This window comes from Cyprinodon variegatus, unplaced genomic scaffold (genome assembly GCF_000732505.1).
Source record: "Cyprinodon variegatus isolate N-32 unplaced genomic scaffold, C_variegatus-1.0 Scaffold6, whole genome shotgun sequence".
Taxonomy (NCBI): domain Eukaryota; kingdom Metazoa; phylum Chordata; class Actinopteri; order Cyprinodontiformes; family Cyprinodontidae; genus Cyprinodon; species Cyprinodon variegatus.
In genome coordinates this window covers 1,938,084-1,961,976 of record NW_015150459.1, presented here as the reverse complement: position 1 = coordinate 1,961,976, position 23,893 = coordinate 1,938,084, and the positions used below count along the sequence as shown (strand labels likewise).

The 23,893-nt window shown below is 36.8% G+C and overlaps 1 protein-coding gene across 2 annotated transcripts; it reads right to left on the bottom strand.

Annotated features, from left to right (window-relative positions):
- Positions 1-675: 675 nt before the first annotated feature.
- inpp5b (inositol polyphosphate-5-phosphatase B) lies at positions 676-21,817 on the bottom strand. Of its 2 annotated transcripts, XM_015375403.1 has the most exons (23): positions 21,401-21,817; positions 20,814-20,893; positions 20,583-20,680; positions 18,807-18,836; positions 18,585-18,695; positions 18,010-18,153; positions 12,487-12,577; positions 11,413-11,574; positions 7,102-7,203; positions 6,737-6,851; positions 6,055-6,171; positions 5,383-5,570; positions 5,096-5,207; positions 4,886-4,995; positions 4,224-4,359; positions 3,362-3,472; positions 3,064-3,229; positions 2,711-2,946; positions 2,509-2,616; positions 1,836-1,920; positions 1,412-1,539; positions 1,227-1,338; positions 676-984 (listed from the first exon to the last, which is right to left on the bottom strand). In XM_015375403.1, exons 1-23 carry the CDS (start codon positions 21,455-21,457, stop codon positions 887-889), a joined length of 2,697 nt encoding a protein of 898 aa, XP_015230889.1. In that variant the 5' UTR covers positions 21,458-21,817; the 3' UTR covers positions 676-886. The 2 variants fall into 2 exon arrangements, with proteins under 2 accessions (XP_015230889.1, XP_015230898.1); XM_015375412.1 differs by lacking the exons at positions 18,010-18,153; positions 18,585-18,695; positions 18,807-18,836; ... (1 more) ...; positions 20,814-20,893; positions 21,401-21,817 and adding an exon at positions 16,342-16,495 and having other exon boundaries at positions 683-984.
- Positions 21,818-23,893: the final 2,076 nt, after the last annotated feature.

The following is a 23,893-nucleotide window of genomic DNA, read 5'->3' as shown; positions in this document are numbered from 1 at the left end:
CTTTTTCGGACATGCCAAATGCCTGTCAACCCCCCCACTAAAAAAAATATTTGCTTAAATTATTATTTTTTTTTAACAGCAACCTCAAACCAAAACTCAACATATTTGAAAAAATATATGTATTNATGGTACATCAGTGCCATTCCCAAAAACTTTCCATTTTTTTTTTTTTTTTTTTTTTTTTTACATTCAGCATGCTTTTTCTTACATGCCAAATGCCTTTTGCCCCCCCCACTAAAAAAAATATTTGCTTAAATTATTATTTTTTTTTAACAGCAACCTCAAACCAAAACTCAACATATTTGAAAAAATATATGTATTCCATTTGGACAAAGTGAATGGCAGAAAAACATATACAGTAAAAATGGAAATATTCACACATGCACACAAAAGTTTGTATACATATCAATACTTGTACATGTTCCTGCCTCATCTAATGATAAAGATAATTTTTACATATTACAGCTGGAAATAGGCACCAGCATCCCTCGCAACCCCACTTGGGATAAGCATGACAGAAAATGGATGGATGGACTTTTACATAATTCATATTTATCCAAATAAAAGAAAAATACCCCAATGCATTTTCTGATTATTCAATTAAAATATAAAATGAAGAAAAAGAGACATTTTTTAAACACTTTTATATATATATAAAAACATTAAAATACACATTCTTTAAATAAAATATACATTTAAAACATCTACAATAATCATGACAATTGGATCACAAAATTGTTTGAAATTAATATCATAGCCTCTTTAATGTAAATACACTATTTTTCTATACACAAATGTTCAAATCATTACAGTTAATTTCAAATACTGGACTTTTTTTAGTGTTCCACTTCAGCAAAATAGATTAATTTTGTGTAGAGAAGGAATGTTAGTTCAGGAAATGCTGAAAGAACTCCTGGGTTTTCGTCTTTTCTGCTAAGTCCTGCTTCTTAGGCGACTTCAGGAGCAAGGAGGCGAAAATGGTGACTGTGCAGAAAGAGAATTCATTATTCAAAATGCATAAAATTATTCCTGCTAAACATTAAAGATGTTTTTGCAGTCTCAGTATGTTTTAAAATGAAATTGACTTTTTATTAAAAGCAAAGATTGTTATGAACAGAATCCTAGACCAAATTTGGTTTCATGGTTTGGTAGTCTTCCCTTTGAATGAGATATATTCGACAACATGGTAAGGCAAGAATTAAGCTATTATTAGTTATTTTACTTACCCAAAATAGAAACATCTAATCCATTGCTTGCAGAATTTTTCAGGAGCTCACGAAGGAAGGCAGCTAAATAGCTGAACACATTTTTATGGCACTGAGGTAGCATGGAAACAATCTGAATAGGAAGGAAAAACAATTAAAAGAAAATATTGACAGATCATAGAACAGATTGCTATGTTTTTGCTTACTTTCTCACACTGGGCCCCACTAGAGCAGCATTCAAGGCACTGTTGATAAAAAGAGAAGGGAATCACAGGCTCTGGTAGGGCATCTAAGAAGAGAAGAAGGGCTTCTGCCACTGAATGGTTGCTACCCGCTGCAGGACACCAGAGTCAAGGAAGCTTTTTTGTTGCATTATTATACTGTAAACTTATATAATTAAACTTATATAATATATTATTATACTGTAAACTTGTTATAGCAGAACAATTCTGAGCAGCAGTGATGACATGTGATGACAGTGAGCTCCATGCAACCAAAATAGATTAAAACTGTTTTAAAATGTTAGCCTATGATTAAGCCAAATAAAGATAGTTTAAATTTATAGACTACACCACAGCCTCCTCAAATCTATCAGGATTTTGTTTTTGTTTTTTATTTTTTTAAGGATACGAAGCGAGTCTGGCATCCCTGAATCCAGACAATCTCTTATTTCCTCAAATTCCGTTCGAAGTCCAGGTTGCTGAAATAAATCTTCCTGTAAATGGAAACACAAATATTTATTTACTAAAGTATATACATATAAATCATGCAATGCTGAATCAGGGTCCACTGTGTTGGTCAAGTTTGTGCGCACAGCAGCAAATTTCAAATTTTACTTTGGTTTCCATTTCCACCGGTAGTAGAATGTAAATAAAAAAAATAAAAAAAACATACATGCAAAAAATATCTTAACTGCATTGCTGAACTAATGCACTTCATTACCGGAACAAAGAACTCCTGAAGCAAAGACACAGAGACGGGCTATAGGCCGTTTATAGGCCTGAACAGATAAAAAGTGTTTCATGTAAACATAAACTGAGGATTCTAATCCAATCAGAAAGAAATTTCATTTTGTAGGAGAGAAGTGGTTTTGCTGATAACCATTCCCACTGGCCTCCATTTAAACACCCATTTGGATCTTTGGAGTAAAATAACCTCCCCTGCCCATGTGGACCATCCACGCATGCTTAAATGATTAATCTGATCGAATGCTTGGTACGCGTTTACATACGTCACGATCGGATCTTATAATTTAGTGTCCATGTAAACAGATATTTTGAATTTCTAATCAACCAAATCCCACCTGATTGACAGCATTGCGGAATAAATGATCCACCATCATCCAAAGTTCTTTCGGAATGTCAAGAGGCTTCTCAGCGGTGGATGAATCATCATCTGGAGACATTTCAGCCTGATAGTCAAAAAAAAAAAAAAGATGTATATTTGTTTAATGCTTAAAAAAGAAGATTGCAACAAATGAGAAAGTATTTGAAGAGGGTGCTAACCAGCTTAAGAAGGGTCTGTATGGGCATGTCTTGAACAGGTTCCCTCATGTGACATAGCGAATAGATCGAAGTACCGAAGCAGCTTGGCAAATAGTTTCCAGTAACGGAGATGAAATAGTCTTTGCCTCGCTCTAGGTGTAGTACCAGAATATCTTCAATCTCCTGCTTACCACAGTTTAGATCTGGTGCTGTGGAGCGATTTACAAAAACCTCCAGCTCAATGACCATGGAACCACCTTAAAAAAAAAAAACAAGTTTAAGAGTTTAGCAACACTGGTCATAATGTAAAAGGGATGATGTAACGGTTATAACTACTGGGATGAAATGATCTTTCCAACGTTCATGTGTCTCACCCTGAGGAATGAAGCCTTTGGACGGGTTGGCTGTGAGCCAGGGCTTAGAGTATGTGGACTCATTCGGCTTCTGGATAAACTCAAACTGACACGGGACCTGCCCATCATTGAAAAGACTCAAGGCCTCTGCCTGGTGTTGCATGTACTTCACATCCTTAAAGTGGAACTGAATGGGGGGAAAAAACACACAAACAAAAAATAAAATATTAAATCCTTAGCTAGTTTCTACAAGGTATGGTCAAACAACACTATGAAGGAATATCTAATTTAAGAGCTGTATAAATATGAACAGCCATACCTCTCTCTTGGACAAGCTTAAAGATGGAATACATTCATTCTCCATTTTGTCTATATTGCGTACTATCTCTTCAAAAGTCTTCTTGTAGGCTTCACTATTTACTCTCTTGATCTGTAGATACAAGACAAAGCGAATTACAGGCAAAACAATCAAACCAGGGATAGAGGTTTTAAATTGCAAATTTCATTTTATCAAAAAAAAAGAAAAAGAAAAAGAAACCGCAGTACATCTTAGTGTTTTTTTCAACCTATGTGTACTTTGAAAAGCCAAGTTTCTTATATGGATCTTTCTATAATGAAATTATAATTGTTGCAACTGCATTACAACATAGCGTAGATAATTGAGAAAACAAATCTTGTTTAAACAAAACGCTTTTGCTGCCAAATAAATGGTCTTTTTTAAACATTTTTAATAGAAATATCTGAGGCACGTGCGGCTCACTTTATATCCAACACAAAAGGACTGAACTCCCACCACACTGTTGTCAATCAGAGTCAGAATAATGGTTTTAGAAATGACTGGACTGCTGCTGGAACTGGACAATTTTTTTTTATTTTCTAAGGCTTTATTAGTGTGAACAGCAGGATAATCAGAAAGCTTTTTTCTCCTCTTTCCGATTTCTCCGCTTAGGAAACAAGGATGAAAATATCCAAACCTATATCAATGAATGTGACTAAAAGTAAAGCTCTAGAAATGAATACATACAGTATGCTCTTTGGAGATACTGCACTGACAGAGAAATGGGGGATAGTGTAGTTTTACATAAGTACAGATTTTGACCAATCTACCATTCATGTTAATTATTAAGGTGAACCTAGAAAATGAATGAAACATGAAGGTAGCTGAAGGCTGAAGCATTTACCCCGATGATGAACAAGGAGCTGACAGGCTTGTGGTCACTGGTCCTTACTGCCATATGGCTCTGGTAATGTTCCTGCTGGATGTTCTTCCCTTTCCACAAGATACGGTCACACCATGCAGGGATGCGACATTTTTCACTGAACACAGAGAAATACATTAAATCCAAGTATTATTTGGAATAAAAACAAACAAAGCAGGAATTCAGTTTTAGAACTCATTTGTAAAAAACATAATCCAGCAATGAATGACTGAAGGAATTTGTGAACAGAAACCAAAATTACCATTTAACATGATGTTAAAGCAACTTCAAGGCATATTCCCCAGAGAAAGAGCAACATGGATCCCTTTAAAGCATCCAAAGCCCTAAAGTAACAACACTGTGTACATTTAACAAGCTTCTTGTGGATCGTTTTTTTAATAATATTCCAATAAAACTGAGGGGAGATCCTGAGTAAGCAAAGAGGACTCAGAATGCCTCTGATGAATAAATAATTCAGAAGATTGAAATAATCTCATCCAAGGGAGGCATGTTTCAGGATAAACTGAAATGTTCTTTGTGTTTTACTAAAGTCTCTGCAAGTCCTTAAAGTTTGACACTATGCTCTGCAAACCAACACTCTTAAGAGAGAGAAAATAAATGCTTCTATAAGTAATTAGAAATACCTTGTATCCCATTTATCAGAGCCCGTGTCATATTTGTAGGTGGGCTGGAAATCAATTTCTCCTTCCTCAAACCCAACAAACACGGCTTCCTCATCGATCTGCCTCTTAAGCTGAGGATCATATGGAGGAGATAAATGTCACTGCTCAGAAACACACATTTCAAGTTGCATCCCATTTAGAAAAAAGACTTATCATAATGATGATAATCACCTGGTCGTATGAGTGAAGCGTCTCAAAATCATTCTTGGTGATCAGATCTTTCACTTTGTCCACGTCCAGATCACTGATTCTGTAGTTGAGGTCACCGATCCATAAAACAACACTGATAAAGGAAGAAGTCACAAACATAACTTATTTACACTCACAATACAATACACCTTTTTTTAACAGTGATCGGTTTGATGCACATAAATAACTAAATGACCTACAAAAAATTTTAAATCTACATTTGTCTTAATGGAAGCATAACAACAGAGTATGTCTAAGGAGTCACACACTCGTGCTTCATGATAGTGAGCGGCGGCTGCGTAGGATCGAGCTGCCGAAACTGGAGACGACTGCAAATGTCCTTGAAGTCCTGATTACGCCTCTCGTATTCTTCAACGTGTGCAGCAAGGTGGGAGTTGACAACGCAGATGTCAGAGTTGTGGAAGCGAAAACGGATTGCCACCGCCCCTTTATTTCCCTGCAAAGAACAAAAGGCACGTTTATTTATGTAACACATTTCAGTGCAAAGACAATTCAAAGTGCTTTACACAGCAGAGCCATCAAAAAAAAAAAAAATGTCCGAATGGCTTTCAGCTTTTGAATGAAAAAAAAATAAAAAATGAAAACACGTTCAGTCCACTAAGATTAAGCAGCACTTTTGAAAAAAGTCAGGAAAAAACATTATCTAAAATTTGCTTATGTGGACTGGATCTCAAAAACCTGGACTGGAGCATTTCTAGTAAGAATGACCAAATATAAGACAGGAAAACAAACACCTGATTGGGGCAGCTAGTTTTAACCTAGAAAAAAATAAATTAGCAAAAAGTTTTAACAGTGTAAAAGAGCAAGAGGAAGCTGGTTTTAATGACCAAACTGTTTTACTCAATTTGAATTACCTGCAATATAGACCATGATATTACAAGCCTTTTAAACGAACAGGGCAATGCAAAGCTCTTCCTTACCATCCTTCCCATTATGCCTGTGCCCACATAATCCGTCTCCACATCAGAGATGAACTCTGCGTGCTCCTTCTTCACATAGAAGATCAGCATGATGCCAACGAGACGAACCAACTTCACCTGAAGCAGAGGGACATGTTGACCAAATACAGATGAGCAGAGAAAAACTTAAAATTACTAACACATTTAGTCTTATCAGCATCTCATTTCAAGAAAATGATGGGCAGAATAGAACATTAAACACGAAGCAGTGAGAATAAAAAGAAACAGAAGCACATAGCCTAATAGTTGTCTAAATAAGCCCAACATAAATCGGCAACAACAAATAGATGTGTTTTCTAGTTGACTGTGTGTCAGCAGCAGATAAGACAAGTGTGGAAGGAGAAATGACACCTCATTATGATGTCTCCTTAGCTCTAAAGCACGTCCTGTAAATTGTGAAGATGAATAAAGAAGCGCCGCAAACAAATGAGGAAGCTAACGAGACAGAGTCAGCACTCTGAGAAAGAGGAAACGGGCAAAGAGAATAACGAAAATATCTAAACTTATGTCTCAGCTCTGCCAACTCCACATCCCCACACACAATTGTCAGAACCAAAACTGGCTCTGACATTCAAACAGCTAAACCTTCTCAGTAGATAAAGACAGCTCATTATTCATGGCATTAAAAGAGAAACCTACTCACCAAGGCGTACTGGGCTTCTGCATGCAAAGCGTCAGACACAGCCTTTGTCCACTCCAGCTCTTTGGGGGTGTCATTAAAGAAAAAGGCCTCTTTACTGAGATCCAGTTCCTGGAAACTACAGAACAGAAACTACAGGGTTAATAAAAAGAAAAATGATGTTCTGTTCAAGAAAAGTTATCACACCTTCACAACAGAGCAGATAAACAGATTGTGGGCAAGAATCAGTAGGAACAAATGTCAGCATGTGTGAGAGTGGGGTCTTTTCTTAAACAGGCTCAATAGTATCTGTCAAAGGATTAGCCAGGTAACATCTGTCTTCATAATGGGATTAACACAGATCCTATTGAGCAGCATGAAAGACCTACCCCAAACAGTAAATGTCAGGAGGTTTGAGAGTGCAGCTCAGCCATGGACGGAGGCTTTCCTTCGGCGTCTGTCCGTTCACATTGTAGGTGCCGAGAAAAAAGCTGAAACCAAACAGGAAAACAGGGCAGAATAAGAACTACTATCCAGTCTGATCCACCTGATGAATAGTTTAAATATCTAACATAAAAAAGATTTGTCGTTGGAGCCAAGTTTGGGAACCAAAATGGTGAAATAATAACCATTAAATTAGTTTCTATTAACCAGAATGTTTGCAGTGCAGAGGGAAACAATGGGAAAACTTTCCTCCTAGTTCTATGAAGCAATAGGATGCATGAAAGGAACATCTTAATGTATAAAAATGTATAAAAATTTTTTTTCTGATGTCACTATTAACAGCTCCTTTTATAAACCACATACAAGCTAATATTATCAGATGTTTAAAAAAGCAGGTTTTGGAACAACCCTGCGACAACTTTAGAGTGTTTTTCAGGTCAGCGTACATGTTCTTCAACATCCGACACAGCAAAAGTGTTAAACCTCAAAATAAAAACATATCTGTGCAACCTGAAACTTCAAAATAGAAGAAAAACAGAAACCCCTCACACTGGACGAGCTGTCAGGTTATACATTGAGGAAACAACACCATCTACTGACATCCCCACTGGGTTTTGAGATTGCCCATGAAGGACACTTCCATTGTGACACACGGAGAACCGCTCTTTCCATTTAGATCCCCTCAGAGATTTGCTCTACAGGTCAGGGAAAAAAAAAAGGTTTCCTTCCATTCAATAATCCCGTTTGACCTTCACACAGTAATTGTTTTCATCAGCATTTTGTTTAGAATGGAACATAGACCCTGTTTAGTGCCATTCCAACCCTCTGTATCCTGAACTTACAAAGATAACTTTATGTTTTTACTAAAATGAGTTTCTGCCAGGTGGGTTTTTTCAGCACATATACTGCAGACCTGCTGAAAGTAAAATTACATAATAGTTGCTCCCCAGGATTAGACTTCAAGAGTTAAATACTTAATCTACTAAAAACAGGAACTGTTCACACTAATTAGCATGTTTACTAAATTTAAATCACACAATGTCATACATTTAGATATCTAAATGCTTATCTTTTTTGGTAGAATGAGCTTTTAAAGTGTATTGAAATTAATTTAGAGCTGATTTTCAAAATGCTGATATCTTTCGTTAACTTTTCTGACTATTATTAAACTGTCCTGAACAAGACAGCTTTCAATCCATACAGCATAAATAACGGACAGAGATGTAAACGTTTCAGAGCTAAAATCCATCAGATATAAAGGCGATTCGTTATACACCAGGATATCAATAAAAAGTTGATTTTATTCAGAAACTAATAAATGAAATTAAACATATCTGTCGGCCACAGAGTGATATATTTCAAGCATTCATTTCTGTTTGGTTTCTCTTTAGTTAATAGCTAGAATCCAATTATCCCCCATTTTTTTCCTAAAGACAAACTTGAATATTTTGTATGAGAAAAGTGAGAAAAAGATGTTCATCTAAAAAAAGGAAGCTAACTGAAACCTCTTTCGATGTGCTGTACTATACATACAGTATATGGGGGTAATTTTCTATTATTTACTGCATTAATGAGGCCAGTCATGTAGACCCTCAGTCTGTGGTTCTGCTAAGATGTTAAGGAGACCCCTATAAAAACGGCTGTCAGCTCGACCCCATCAGACTTTATATCAGGCCAGTTTGCTTTCCATCCAGTGTGAAACTAGCTTTATTTTTATTTCTAGAGTGTTGGCAGTAGCCAAATTCAAAGGGCAAATTGAAGTAGGCATAAACTTTGACAGCAGAAAATAATGCAAAGTGCTCCAAGATTTGCTGGTAAATTGCTGCACTAATTGAACAGATGACCAGGCTGGCCAATCATCACTGATTTTGTAGCCCTTCAGCTGCCATTCCTGTCCTAATGCAACTTTTTCTAACACCCTTGTTCCACAGTATCCAGGAGTCCAAACAGCCGGAAAAAGCGTTTCACTTTTGTGACTTTTCCTCCTTCACAGTCTCGACTGTGTTCTGGACGACTGCCAGGTCAGCAGTCTTCCCCATGATTGTGGAGACCACAATAAGACCAAAACATAACACTTCTGCATAAAAAAAAAAAAAAAACAACAACAAACAAACCTTTTCCGTTTCTCTTCTCTATTAGTTCAGTTTTCTTAGGCTTTTCTAAGATTTTTCTACTGTCAATATTAAGAGAACAAAATATATAAATAAAGGTGCTCTGGATATATTGAGGATGAGTTTCAATATTTAATTTTAGAAAAACTTTTTTTGGTGATGTTTAAGTTGATATAGATAGCCTTACCTGGCCATTTATAATAGTCCTATTTATTATATAATTCACTTCAAATTGTCCTAAAGCTGTCAACAGGCTCATTGTCAGTGTTCCACATTGTACAGTTACACAGTCCTACCATTAGGTGGCAGAATGGCTAGATTATAAATCTATGTGCAGAGTTTTAAAAAATAATTATTATGCACAGGAAAGAAGTTCCTAATTCTTTTTATTGAAGCAGAGCCGGTGCTGCACACTGAGCAATGGAACAGCAACACAACAGCTAGGATGTTGTATGAAAGCCTTGTTCTACTTGGTACCCAGCTTTAAAAACCCACTGATGCTGACTCATTCTTTTATAACTCTTCTATATGTTGAAGCGACACACTACACAAGCTGGGCTTGTTTTCGATTTCACTGAAGTGTAAAAATATCCTAATTCACCACATCGACTTGAGCCTAAAGGGTGGTTCACACGCAGCAAGATTTCAAAATTGGCAGGGAATTTTATAAACTTAGAAACACAGCAAAACGCTAAAAAAAAAAATTAATACAATAAACGATGAATACAGCAGTTTTGATGTTCTCTCCAGCTATGCTAAAGTGAATCCCCTTATACACAAGGTGACATCACTTCGAACATTTAGCAGTCAGATGGGGGAAAAAAAAATAATCGCCTAGCCTCTACAGATGCATACATTTCTCAGTGGAATTTTATGTATGTACAAATAAATGGTTAAAACAGTTATGACCTGAATTAAATATGATTTACTATTTATTAACTCTACAAATTAATAATCAAGTTTTATCAGATATGAGTTTTCTTTAAAGCATGCAATCAGGCAGCCTTCGCTGATTTGAATACACATTGGTAGTTTAGCTCAGGTGAAAAGCTCACGCAATGTTCCTGATGCCCCCACTGATAACTGATCATTTGTTTATCATCCTGGCATTAAGCACAGCTAGCAATAGAGACTTTTCATCTTATGGGTTTGCCATTGAGAAAAGGAGAAAGCATCTCAACACCGCTGGTGGCTGAGGACACTATTCTTGTTCTGCACAGCAAACCTAAGATCAGGCCTACATGTCAGTGAGTAAACAACATAGTTGGAAAACATTATTTTGAGCTCTGATGTATTTTTGCAGCATGCATTAAATGCTCCTGAAATAGTTTGGTCTTTGGTTAATTCAATGTAAAATCAAACAGTTGTTTCAAAAGAGGCTTGTTTTGATTGATGTGTAGCGTGTATGCCAGTGGGAGTGTGTATTTGCCTTTGTGAGAGAAAAAAAGGCCCTTGGGCATTCAGCTCGTTTACCACCGGTCATCTGGGAGCGTTGTGCGCATGTGAGCATCATGCAAAGAGACTGGGCCTCTGTTGTTAAGACAGTACTCCCCCACAGCCTAAAAAAATAAGCTTTTTTTTTTTAACTAAAAAGCTTCATAAAAGTGGTGGGCTGTGTGTGTACAATCTGATCACAGGTCTAGTTGTGTTGTATTATGCACAGATCCAGGTGGGGTTTTAAATAAGGATAGTCATCCGTAAAATGGCTCGTTTCTCGGCTCTGAGTTTTACATGTGCAGGTTTTTACAGGTTTGAAAAATCGGACCCATGAACGGTTCTGGTGCAGATAAAAACAGAGCTGCTCATTGCAACCCTCATAATGAAGAGAGAATATTCTAGGATGTTTATGGAACGTTACTTGCTCTGGGGTTCGACACACACCCCACCCCACAACAGGATATCAAGCCAAAATAATCCAACATGTCCTTACGGAATTGAAGCAGACCAGATCTTTCTTGACACAGGACATTATCTCCCAGACAATAAGGCCCTCAAAACGATTATTTTTAAGTTAGAAAATAAATGTAGATATATAGGACTTAGGAAATCAAATAAATGTTTGAATTTATCTAAGTAATACATTTCATAATCCTTTTGACTGGGGAAAAAATGGTAGGATATGATTAAAATCAGTAAATATCATACCTGAAATTCTCCAGATAAGTGTACAGGTCTTCATTTTTCAGCAGCTCACACTTGATAAGATTGTCGCGCAGCCCGAACTGCGGCATGGCCAGAATCTGAGCTTTGTTTGATGTAGTATGGCTGGACGAGCGAACCAGGTCATCCCGTTCCTCTCGACTCTGGCTGCATCACACAATGTACAAGCAAACAGTTAGAGACAAGACAGAAGTGTTTCTTACACTGATTAATGGTTATTCTGTATAGAAAAGGCTCAATTGCATTTAAAGGGTTTCTATTCTTAGTAACCACATCCCATTGTCTGGCTTCAAAACCATTTAGTTGTTCTAAATATGCAGTGATTACATAATATTAAATTAGGCTGATGGGAGGAAATGAAATGCAATGCAGGGCTATGTAGTCTTCCAGGAATTTACTGTTAACAAACACTACCTTTCATGCTCCAATATAAAACTCCCAGCTTTGGCAGCAAAGAACAAAGCATTATTCTAAACTCCGATATGCGTTCTATTAAAGAGCACAAAAAATATTGTTTAACAGGAGCTGACAAACTTATAAGCAATAAAAAATAAACAAAAACTCAAAGCTAAACTAGATTAAGTAAAGCTGCAGACAAAGGGCTGCTGAGGAGCTCTACAGTCATGGCTTCCCTTTGATCAATTTAATGCAGCACTGTGAGGATGAACTGTTTGGGCTTTAAATAAAGGACAGCGGCACACCTGTGCAGCAGTTCAGAAAAGGTTCCTCCTGTTGTTTAAAACATGTCACACAGCACAAACTACTTTACTGTTTTCCCTATTCTGTTTTTACAGCCAGATTGCGATCCACATTATTATGTTTTCAGGATTAGCTTAGATTAAGGAAACCAGAAAATTAGGTAGAATTAAGTAACATAAGTCATGTCTTCCTTCTTAAATTGAATGACTTAATTAAACAATCCTAGTATTATTCTAATTACTGAAATATATTTATTGTTTAGTTTATTACAGGAGGGACATTTCATAAAACTTTAACCAGGATTTTATAATAAACTAATAGTAGAAGATAGTGAAAAAACAAAAAAAAAAAAAATCTTACTTCTCTTGGCTGGAATTCCCTTTGGGCTTTGGTGTGACACTGTTAGAAGTCTTCACCTTTTCTAAAGATCCCTTTTTGTCCGACACTTTCTCTGTGAGTCAAGAAGAGAAAAGACAAAATTAAATGTTAGTATTTTCACCTGCTACTGTTTGGAAAAATTGTGTTTCAGCTGCAAGATCTCAAAAATAAAACGACTGAGATTGTAATCCTGAAAATAATCATGTGAATCTTTACATCATTAATTCTAGGCTTAGCTGATGGCCCAGACTATGTTTTGCAGTCAGTTACGGTTACTGCATCCTAAGTAGCTGGATTTAATGGCTGAGTGTGAAGTATGAGACAGCATGGGCCCTGTCTCCTGCAGCTTGGCACAGAAGACAGAGAGGGAAAGCCAAGCACTTTGAGGAGGAAATTAAACTAAATGTCATCAGCAGGATACATCAGGAATGCATTATACCAGCAGCAACACATAATATACCTGAAGGACAAAAAAAAGTGATTTGTGTTCAAAAAATAAAGAGTAAAAACTCTAGAAACAAATGTGCAAATAGATGAATGGTTATCCATTTTTAATCTAATTAAAAATATCTGATGAGTAAAATCTCAACTATGCTCATATGAAATGTTTATTCTGAGAATGGCATTTATTCATATTGTTGAGATAAAGGATAATATAGCTGGAAGTAGCTTCTTCTAACAGCATTAGCTGGCAGTGGGGCATCAAGTTCTTATTGACTCCAAATTGCACAGATTTGATCACCTAATAAATGAAGAAAAAAAAAAGAAATTATCAAATCCTGGTTTAATTTTTTACAGTTACTTTGTAGTTTATAAAGAAAATGGGCTAATTGCAATAATTTTATTAGGCAATTATGTTGTAACATATGGAATAAATGTCTCACCAATATCTGCATTTTCAGTGCAGACGTGTCTAACAAAAAAACTCAAGAGCCACAAACACTATGAAAAAACAACAAAAAACAAAAATACTACAACACCTTGAGACATTCTAAAATATTCGTTTATACACCTTTATTAGCAGTATCATTAATAATAACAAGCAAAAAATAATAATTCAGGATGAATATTTTCACTAAGTATTTTTTGTAATTGTAGGCCTGCAAATCAATTGTATGAATCCCTGAAAATGGGAGTAATGGATGTGCTCCACCAGTTGCTGTGCACTGTGGCTCAGCAGGCTACAACAATGCCACTAAACTTCTTCTTTAATTGTAACAGGGATGATCATATAGGTACAAAAATATTTCTAGTCATGAAAAACCATGACTCATTGGATAGAAGCAAAAGGATCATATATTACCACTGTAATAGTATCATTATTAGAGCGTGTTAGCTGACCCCACACTAACTGAACGGATATCCCGACTAACTTCAACAGTTTTTAAAGTCACAGTTAGATATAATTTAGTTGAGAGCCTTATCCGTCACTTAGTGAGCTTTTAGTAATAACCAAATTCATTTTTTTAAATAGTGATGAGAATAAGTAGCTCTCCAAAATAAGTTAGCTGACAGGCAGTGTGCAGCAAGAGGATGTGAAGGGACACTACTTTATTACCAATGAGCCCAAATGAATTAAATAACTTTAATAATAACATAAAAGTATAGCTTTAATTATTGCTACTTGAAATGTAACCTGTGGCTGCTCTATACTAGCTAATATGCAGCTTTAATAACAGCTACTAAATGAATCACAAGGAATACACAACAGCTTTGTTGCCTGGCAAGAATAAAAATGAAACAAACGCTTATAAATTTTGTCACAACTGTAAGTAAGGCTTAACAGTTTTACATGTCCAATGAGGAGTTTATGATCGCAATAATCCGTTATATCAACAGCTTTCTGCATGTTAAAGTTATACTGCTCCGCAACAATCCCAGCTGATAAAGATTATTTTACAATCTCATAAAATCTTTGGCAGTTCGGGAGGGGGGATGTCTAAAGATGATGAGCGATGTTTGATATTTGAAAGAAAGTGCAAATTTACAGTTTTATCATGTAACCTTATCAGCGGTTCGATCTTTAGTCAGCAGAAATGTCAGGCCGTTTGATCAGCTCTACAGAAGAGGATTAGGGCCACTGAAAAAATAAAAAAAGTTACCTGATTCTTAAATTCTATTTCAGTATAATATGGCAAAAAAAAAAAATCAGAATTCTGACATTAATCTCAGAATTCTTAATCTCAGAGTTCCGACTTTAGTCTAGGCCCCAGGCCCTAGAACTGGCTGGCCAATAACAACGCAGAGATATGTTTTAAATTTCTGGATGCAAAGTGGGCGGGATTTTGAGGGCGAGACCACAAAGCTGCGCGATGCTGGAGAAAGCACAAGGAAGATGACAACAACTATTGAACAGTTCTCATTTGACTCAGCTTTGAAATCAGTTTTCGAAGGATAAGACTTTATTTTCGTTTTTGTTGAAACGTGAGCAGGAAGAGGCTCTACGCACATTCATTTTTAAGAAGGATGTAATACGCCGTTTTACCGACAGGCTGTTTGTTGACACTCCCCCACCAGCTTTCTGTTGTGCTTTCTATGTCACAGTCCGTTGCGCTCATTGGTCAGAGCGTTGGCCAATAGGCACAGACATGGTTTGAAAAAGAAAGTATTGTTCTCATCAACAATCTTCCGATGTCTCATTAATCAGGGCCAGTCTAAATTACACATTTAATCTCACATTTAGTCTGATTTAATCAGGCTAGAGTGCTCCCACATCTCTTCCTTTAGTAAGATCCAAAATTCTGAGATTAAAGTCAGAATTCTGAGACAAAAGACAGAACTCTCAGATTAATGTCAGAATTCTGAGATTAAGAATTCTAAAATTAAAGACAGAATTCTGAGATTAATTTCAGAATTCTGAGACTAAAGTCAGAAATCTGAGACTAAAGTCAGAATTCTGAGATAAATGTCAGAATTCTGTCTTTTGACTCAGAATTCTGAGATCAAGAATTCTAAGATTAAAGTCCGAATTATGAGATTAAAGTCAGAATTATGATTAAAAAAAGTCAGAATTGTGAGATTAGGGTTAGAATTCTGACTTTTTCCCCATATTAAACTGAAATAATCTTCAAAAATAATTTAACTTATTTTTTTTTTTATTTTGTCAGTGGCCCTAATCCTCTTCCGTACAGCTCTTATTCTCTTCCGTATTAAAACATTAACGGCCTTTTGTCCCAACAAGTGCTCAAAGTTCAAAATTACACAACTTCCCCCCTCATCCACGCTTTACCTACAAAAATAAAGAACCTATAATGAAACAACCTGGTTCTTTTTAATCGGCTACAGCTAAAAAAGAAACAACAAAAAAAGCTGATCAAAACATATCTTTCCAACATTCGTTCTGATCTGAACAAAGTTTACAGGTAACAGCTTTAAGGTGAGCGGGGGAGAGGAGGAAGGAGATAAAAGAGGGCTGGACAGAAACCAAAAAAAGACAGGAAATAATAAAAGAAGCTAAAGCTATTCAAATGTGTGAAAGGACGTGAATATTAATCACTAAAACACGTTTAGCAACATCAGCCAGAACAGGTGCAACAGGCGATACCGCTAGCATATTGCTACGTTTTTACGTTTACGAAATATTAGTAAAAAAATAAAAAACAGAATTGTAAAGTTGGAAAACATTGGCGCAATAAGATTAAAATGATGTAAAACAAGCGGCAAAGTTCCGCAAAATGTATCTCGCAAAGCCCCAACAGTCTAAACTTAGCTTTTCTAAATGACTGTTTGCTAGCTTTAGCATTAGCTTTAGCCAATCTCAGCTGCCTGGGAGCTCTCATGCGTTTTGTCTCCCCTCCTCAGAATCAATTAACAATACTACGGATTTCATTTTCATACCAGAGTCTCTCGTCATCCCAGACATGTCCTTGTGACGATCCCACACATTCTGTGTAGCTGATCAACGTACATTGTGTTTCAGACCTGCCCATGCTATGGCTGTGGTAACAGGAGGAGGAGGGGTTTAACATTTCCCTGCTAAAAAAAAAAAAGCAGCATACTGAACAAGCTGCAAAAAGTAAACTGTGGAGGGCTTTGCGTCAATTACAAATGAGGTATTCAGATTTGAATACTACAAGAAATCAAGAAAATAAAAAGCATAAAGTAGATGATTTGGCCACAAATGTTTTTTTTTCTGCACAGGTCTGCCTCTGAGTGTTTTTTTTTCAATTCGATTTTGTTTTGCATGTGGGTCAAGCGCTGCATGCAAACGCCCATGTATGCATATCTGCAATCAATCAAGCTCTGCACACAGATAGCTGCAAGCTTCTCTGTTTAAATAAAAAAATTAACATGCAACAGTGTCTAAATAAGGCATTTGATTATGTTTCACTGAAACCCTTTTCATGGGTCACCTGAACTGATGCACTAAAAATGAAACATTGTTAGCCCTAAATAAAAAGGTTCAAAACCCTATCTTATTGCAGACTCATTATCTCACGCAATACTTTAGATACTTTGAGTGGAGCATGTTTATTATATAACACATTTATAATATGATCAGAGTCTAGAACTAGTAGTTACTAAAAGATGTTTATCTGTTTTTGTAATGTGTAAATAGACGCACCTTTAGTTTAAAAACTGGCCACAAGGTCAACAGGGACCCGTATTTATCTCTTTCTCCATGCTCTCTGACCAGGATGGTCATGAGGGGGTAAAAATACCAATCTGTATCAAGGCAATGCTCGAAAAAGCTTTTTACACCCAACCAATACAAAAGTAAACATGCAAGACATTTTAAGTAAGTAGTTGTTTTATGCTATAAAGTTGCATTTTACATGCTAACATAATATTTAGCCAGCTGGATGTCGCATGGCTGCACATCCTCAAACTGGATATAAATAGCATTGTGGAAAATGATAAATATCACATAGCATTGGAAGAACAGAGAGGAAAGAAGAAAATAGGCTAATATTACAACTGAAACATTAAATGGCATTTAATGGGATAATAATAATAATAATGGAATTTCCAAATTTATCCATTCATAAGGCTTTCTTACAATGTGCTACCCTACTTTTAACTGGGACTGTATGCCAACTATATGTGAAGCTAAAATCTACAAATTGGACAAAAAGATAAAAGATAAAATAAAACAATTATTTACATAATCAGAAGCATTTTTTTTGTTTGTTTGTTTTAGCTCAAAGTATGAATAATCATACAATATTAAAAGACTCCAGGTTATGTTCAAGCTTTTTTTTTTAAACCAGGGCTGCCAATAAATGTGTCTCCCTTAGTGGTTGTTGCTTAATATGTCTGTGTCTCTTCACCTGCAACGTGACCATGTACAAAACCTCATGAAGGTCAAAGCAGCTTCATACAAAGGAAGTGGTATTTTTGATATCAACAGTTTCTATTATCCTAGCCTTCAAAGCACAATGCTGAAAGCCAAAGAAACAGAAACTTGTGTGTCATTCCTATCTGCATTTAAGCTAAGAGATGAGTCAGGAGTTTGAAGATTTTCACAACCTTCTGCTCTTAACAAATAGAATGGAGATGACAAACCCATTTCCTGGTGCTGGTTGACTTTATTGGAAAACTCCTCCAGGGGTGCAATGAATTGCTTCACAGATTCCTGGCTTTTGATAGCCTTCTTGTACTTGTTGATCCACTCAAACTTGGGAACCTGTGCGGGGGACCTGCAAACATCTAAGAAAAACAGGAGGTGGCAAAAGGATAAATATATATTAGAAAAAACAAAATGCTCCTTACATGCTGATATCTTTCCCAGGAAGGCATTTGCAGCCCTACTATGAGTGCAACAAACACAAAAGGGACATTCATGATATGCAATGACTCTCATGTATTGTTCATGTGATGCTTCCACTGTTAAAGTAGTGAGCTTATGCTGAATGTGACACATCCCTGCAAACAGAGAATCCCTTTCAAATAAAGGCCTGCCTAATTCCAACTTCATTGTTCATAGTATGTTTTTGTCACATAGCACATAGTATCTGTGCTATTTCCCTATCAAAAACATAGGATTCAATTATTTTTTTGCTACCTAAAATGTTTCAAAGCCTATAAAGTTTTTTGTTTTTTTTAAATGCAGACAATTGTGTAATCGTAGTTTGACCTACCGCTCCACGCCTTGTTGACTTCACAGAGGAAGAGGCGCGATTGGGACCCAAAAGGAAGCGTGAGCTCTAGCTCTTCATCCTTGTAGCTCATTCTCACTCTGGTGTCGGCGCCTACAATCAGATACAGAGGACAGCAGAGAGAAGAATATTGCAAAATGTCTTCCATGCTAGATCTGTCGTGTCTGATATGTCTGAGGTTTCAAATAAACTAGGGCAACTCACCCACAACCACAAGCTGTTCGGCTGAAGAAACTATGAAGGAAGCAGCATAAGAGATATGTCAGGGTGCTTAAAGGACGTAAATGTGCCGTCTTTGCTTTACAGCTTTAAAACCTCCGATAAAACCATTAAAAGTACAAGTAAGATACATTTTGTTTAGCAGAAGTATCCTAAACCTCTTGAAATTTTAGACATACTAGGTCCCTTAGAGAGGGAAAGAAAACAATGAACAAAATAACAACAAAAAAAGAACATCATACTAGCCACAAAAAGAGCAAGCATCCCATAGACACCCAGTCAATACATGTAAATATGAACCAAAACATTTGATAATTATACAATGTCTTTCATAGCTATATACCTTTAGTTGCAGCATAATATTAGAGTGTTAGTGTTTATCTGTGGACACCCTTACCCAAATGCTTGTGGTATATTTGCATAGTATGTTCGTGTATAATGGGTTTACAAGGCTGCTTCTGAATGAGAATATGCTCAATAGCAGGTGTGAGTGGACCCAGACCGGCCCCGCAGAGCCCAGGACCGACATAAAGGCATCCAGAGCCCCATATACCTAGTATAATATTCCTAAAAAAGTCTGGTGCAGCCAATATTTTAAGAGAGGTAACCTTTATACATAGAGAACATCTATGTCTACATTGTTATATGCAAACAGATTTAATAGATCAGGAATGAAGTTGACACTACATCTATTCTAATGTAGGCGTGGGATATAAAACCACGTTCCAAGTTTCCAAACTCTCACTGAGTGATGTTTAAGCAACCGCCTTGACAATGATGGCCGACAGGGCAGGAAGAGCATTGAACAGAGAGGAAATCAAGATGTCTATGATGACCTTGCCAGGCAAAGGTTAACCAGACTGAACCACCATTGACTCCAGCCAGATATCTGGACCAATCAAAGTGCAGGACGTGGAATGCATCACTCTCTGCACCTTTCTACTTTTCCGTTGATGGTACCCACAATGAAGCAATGATTTAATGATGCCCGTTTGATGTGCTAAGGGAGATTAATCTAACTTTAAAACCTCGACAACAGAGCTTTAGTGTCAAGTTCTTCTTAAAAAGGATGTATTTTCTATTATTGCCATGACATGTTTCATGGACAACAAAATTATAAAAATAGAGTGGGTTGCTTGGAGTTTTCTATCCAGATCCGTAGTTATCCAAGTGCTTCTAACCTGATGACACTGACACCCTGTTAGTCCTGCCTTTGAAATCCAGCTCTTTACTGGCCAGGCTATGGTGGAGCTTCAAAGATCATCATCTCAGGTGGGAAAATCCCCTGATTGTCACCGGGTATCCATTAGTGATGCACTTTATAGAACAGTGGCAAGAAGAAGCCATAAAGAGGAGAAAGCAAACAGGTGGGAGAAGGTGTGTTTTTCACATGACCAAATCTGAATCCTTTTGAATATATGCAAAATCCTTTGGGGAAAGAAACGAAATGCACATCAATTCGAATGCTGTTAGGATGCTTTTCCTCAAGAGGGGCAGGCAGGTTGATGTAAAAATACAGGGCAACCCATATAAAAAAAAAAAAAAGTTAGAGGCTGCAAGACACTTAACACTAGGGTGGAAGTTCACCTCTCAGCTACACAGCAACCCTTGGCTCTACAAATTCACAAATGTTCAGTAACTTACACCTGGAATTATAGCTGGGGGAAAAAACAAAGGGTATAAATGCACTACTGCATATTATATAAATATATACCGGTATACAAATAGTTTTTATAACTATTTTGTGTATAAGGAATTTACCTTCAACAACAGCAAAGTCCAGGGAGATGGGTACAATGTCTTCAAGTGACACATCGTCAGCTGTTATGGCCATTCTACGATGGCTGTAAATGAAGATGCTGCAAAACATTTTTTAAGATATTTAGAAGAAAAAAACTGTGCATTTTTGTGCTGGATTCTGGCAAAACGACCCCTTTCATTTGTTCACTGAACAATACAACAAAAAGCCCAGTTTATTTTTTTTAAACTTACGCATGCTCTTTGGAGCACTCTACCAGTCCCAGCAATCTGCTTTCTGAAAAATCTTCAAGCAGGATTTCACATTGTGCAGCATGATCAAGTTTAGTTAAGGAAACTATTTTTTTAGTTTTACTATGTTTATAAAAAAAAAACATTCTGGCAGGAAAGAAAAATTTATATTTAAACATTTGAAATCTGCATGTTAAGAGCAACATCCTTAATTTAAATCTAATTGTGTCAATTGCTTCATGTCTACCAGCTCCTTCTCACTACTCCCAACAACAACAGTAGGAGCTAATGATGCAAAGATGCCATCTTGTGGATGACATGTGTAACTACAGGCCTGTGCTATTTTGGGGAATCTGTTTTGAGCTGACCAAACCCGTTTTTCTTCTGCAAACTGTGCGAACTACTGAAACTGACCCCTTTTCGAAGTCGCAAACCAACTGACTAAAATACAATATAATTTCACCAGAGACAAATCCAAATCCTACAGGCCTCAGCCTCGGTCGTGTCACCGCAATCTGTCGGTCCAGTTAGTGAGTTTAAAGCACGCGATCCTTGTATTGAATAGAAGCCACGCGCCGTTCAAAGGATACTACAATGCAGTTTTCTTCTTTCGCCAAAGTTTCCTGAATTGCGATGGACTGGTCCATGGTGAAGAACCGGCAGAACTTCGGTAGCACGTTTTTTTTTTTTTTTCCTCCACCGAGAATCTGCGGAGGAGTAACAGCTCCCAGTGACCCGGTTATTCCTCCTTTCTGAGCAGCTTGCAGAAAGAGACACGGCCCAGCAGCTCAGCGCGGACAGACATCTTAAACTTCTTTATGGTCCAGATGTTTTCCTCTGCTGGTTCAGCCCGAAACCCTGAGGGCGCGCGCCCACAGACTGCCACGCACTCGTCAGGATCAGCCTTGACGTCACATCTAGGCTGTCATCAGCACAATCGGAGAGAGAGGAAGGGTTTAGGCTCAGACTGGTTTGGATTAACCTTCAAGTCAGGCAGTGAATCCAATGGAAAGAAAACTCTCCATAACTAGGGGCGGAGCTAGATGGGGGCCAGGGTTGACCATGGCCGCCCTTGGTCAATCACCCCTACCATTTTTTCCCCCCTGACACAGATGGTGGCAACAGTAATAATCTCAAGTGGAGTATTTAAAACAATTACATTTTTTTTTTTCATATAATAACAATTACTTGAGAACAAACCACTGTGGTTAATTCTGCACATCAATACACTAACATTATAGATGATAAGTGCAGAGTTTATGCTTTTTTTTTCAAAATTAGATTTTAAATTATGTCTCTGCAAGTCATCTAAGAGTCTTCAGTCTAATTATTGATAAATAGCTATTTTTTATAAAAATGTATTAAATAATCAATTTATGTAGATATTAGTACTTGTAAATATACATTTTATGCAGAATGATTATTGAGTAAGTAATGACGATGGAAAAGATGTTGGCCCAAAACTCAAACCTCAAAGAATTGTATCCATCCATCCATTTTCTAACACGCTTACTCTCAAGTGGGGTCGCGGGGGTTGCTGGTGCCTATCTCCAGCTGTCAATGGGTGAGAGGTGGGGTACACCCTGGACAGGTCGTCAGTCCATTGGAGGGCAACACAGAGAGAAAACAGGACAAACAACCATTCACACACACACTCACACCTAAGGAGAATTTAGAGAAGCCAATTAACCTAACAGTCAAGTTTTTGGACTGTGGGAGGAAGCTGGAGTACCCGGAGAGAACTCAGAAATGCTCAGGGAGAACATGCAAACTCAGAATTGTATCCACTATATCTTTTATCTAGAAAGCAAACATGTTTAAATATTTATGTGTCTATTTGTAAGCAAAGGTTGTAGAAAAGTATAGTTAGTCTTTATTTAGAAAATATAGATGTTGTGCCCATTAACTTTCCTGCTGTAGATTGACCCTGAGGTTCTAGTGCCTATCAATTTGTTGTTGCCTGGCCTCCCTTATATAAAATTTCTGGCTTCGCCTCTGTCCATAACTCAAACAAAACAGTTTTAGTTGTGATGTGGAACTGAAGAAATGTTCATGTGGAAAATCTGATTTCAACATGTAGGGGAAGGACATTGAAAAATAGAACATTCGTAACTGTTGCTCTCTAATTAAGGAACTAACTCACCCAACAGGATATTTGCGACTTTTGCTACTACTACTACTAACAATGATAATAACTATATTAATATTTATTAACTATTATTATATTTTATTAGTTTTTTACTGACATTGGCTCTTAAAATTATTAAGAATATCCAAAATGTGTTTGTTTAGTACTGTATTCTTTAAAAAGGAAAGCTCATGTATATATGGGTTTATTACACAGAAATATATATTTTACACTTTTTAAATTCTTATGATTGTGACTTAAGTCCTGTTTACTGATTGTATATACATAATATTCTGCAATGTGAGATCAATGAAGTTCAATTATATATAAAAAAACAGTTCTGTGGGAGTTAGTTCGAAACCCACTCCCACAGACTGCCACTCTGTGTCTCTGAGCAAGACGCTTAACCCCTGATTGCTCCCCAGGCACTCCATGATGGCAGCCCACTGCTCCCCAAGGGGATGGGTTAAATGCAGAAGTAAATTTCTCAAATGTGAAATCAATAAAGTTCAAGTATTTTTTTAATTATTATTTTATTTAATATTGTTATGCTAACACCCTCTATATACAGAGTAAATTACAAATAGTAATTGCAAGGACTGTACTGTACTTCAGTTAAGTTCGTAGATTTTGAGATACATCAACAACAAACCATTTTTTCTTCTTTAAAATATCAGTTTGATGCCAAGCATCTATCAAATTGTCAGATGTTTTTGAAAATGTATACATAGTATATTTTGCATAATTCAGTATTTTCCTAAATATTTATTTTTACATTTGAGACTATAAAAAAATATAAACTATTTTCCTACTATATTTGAGGAAAATAGTTTACAGGGGACCTTTCCAAGGTGTACCTTTTGTCCATAGACTGATGACGATGGATGGATGGATGGATGGATGGATGGATGGATGGATGGATGGATAATATACTTCTACACTGTTTACATTCTGA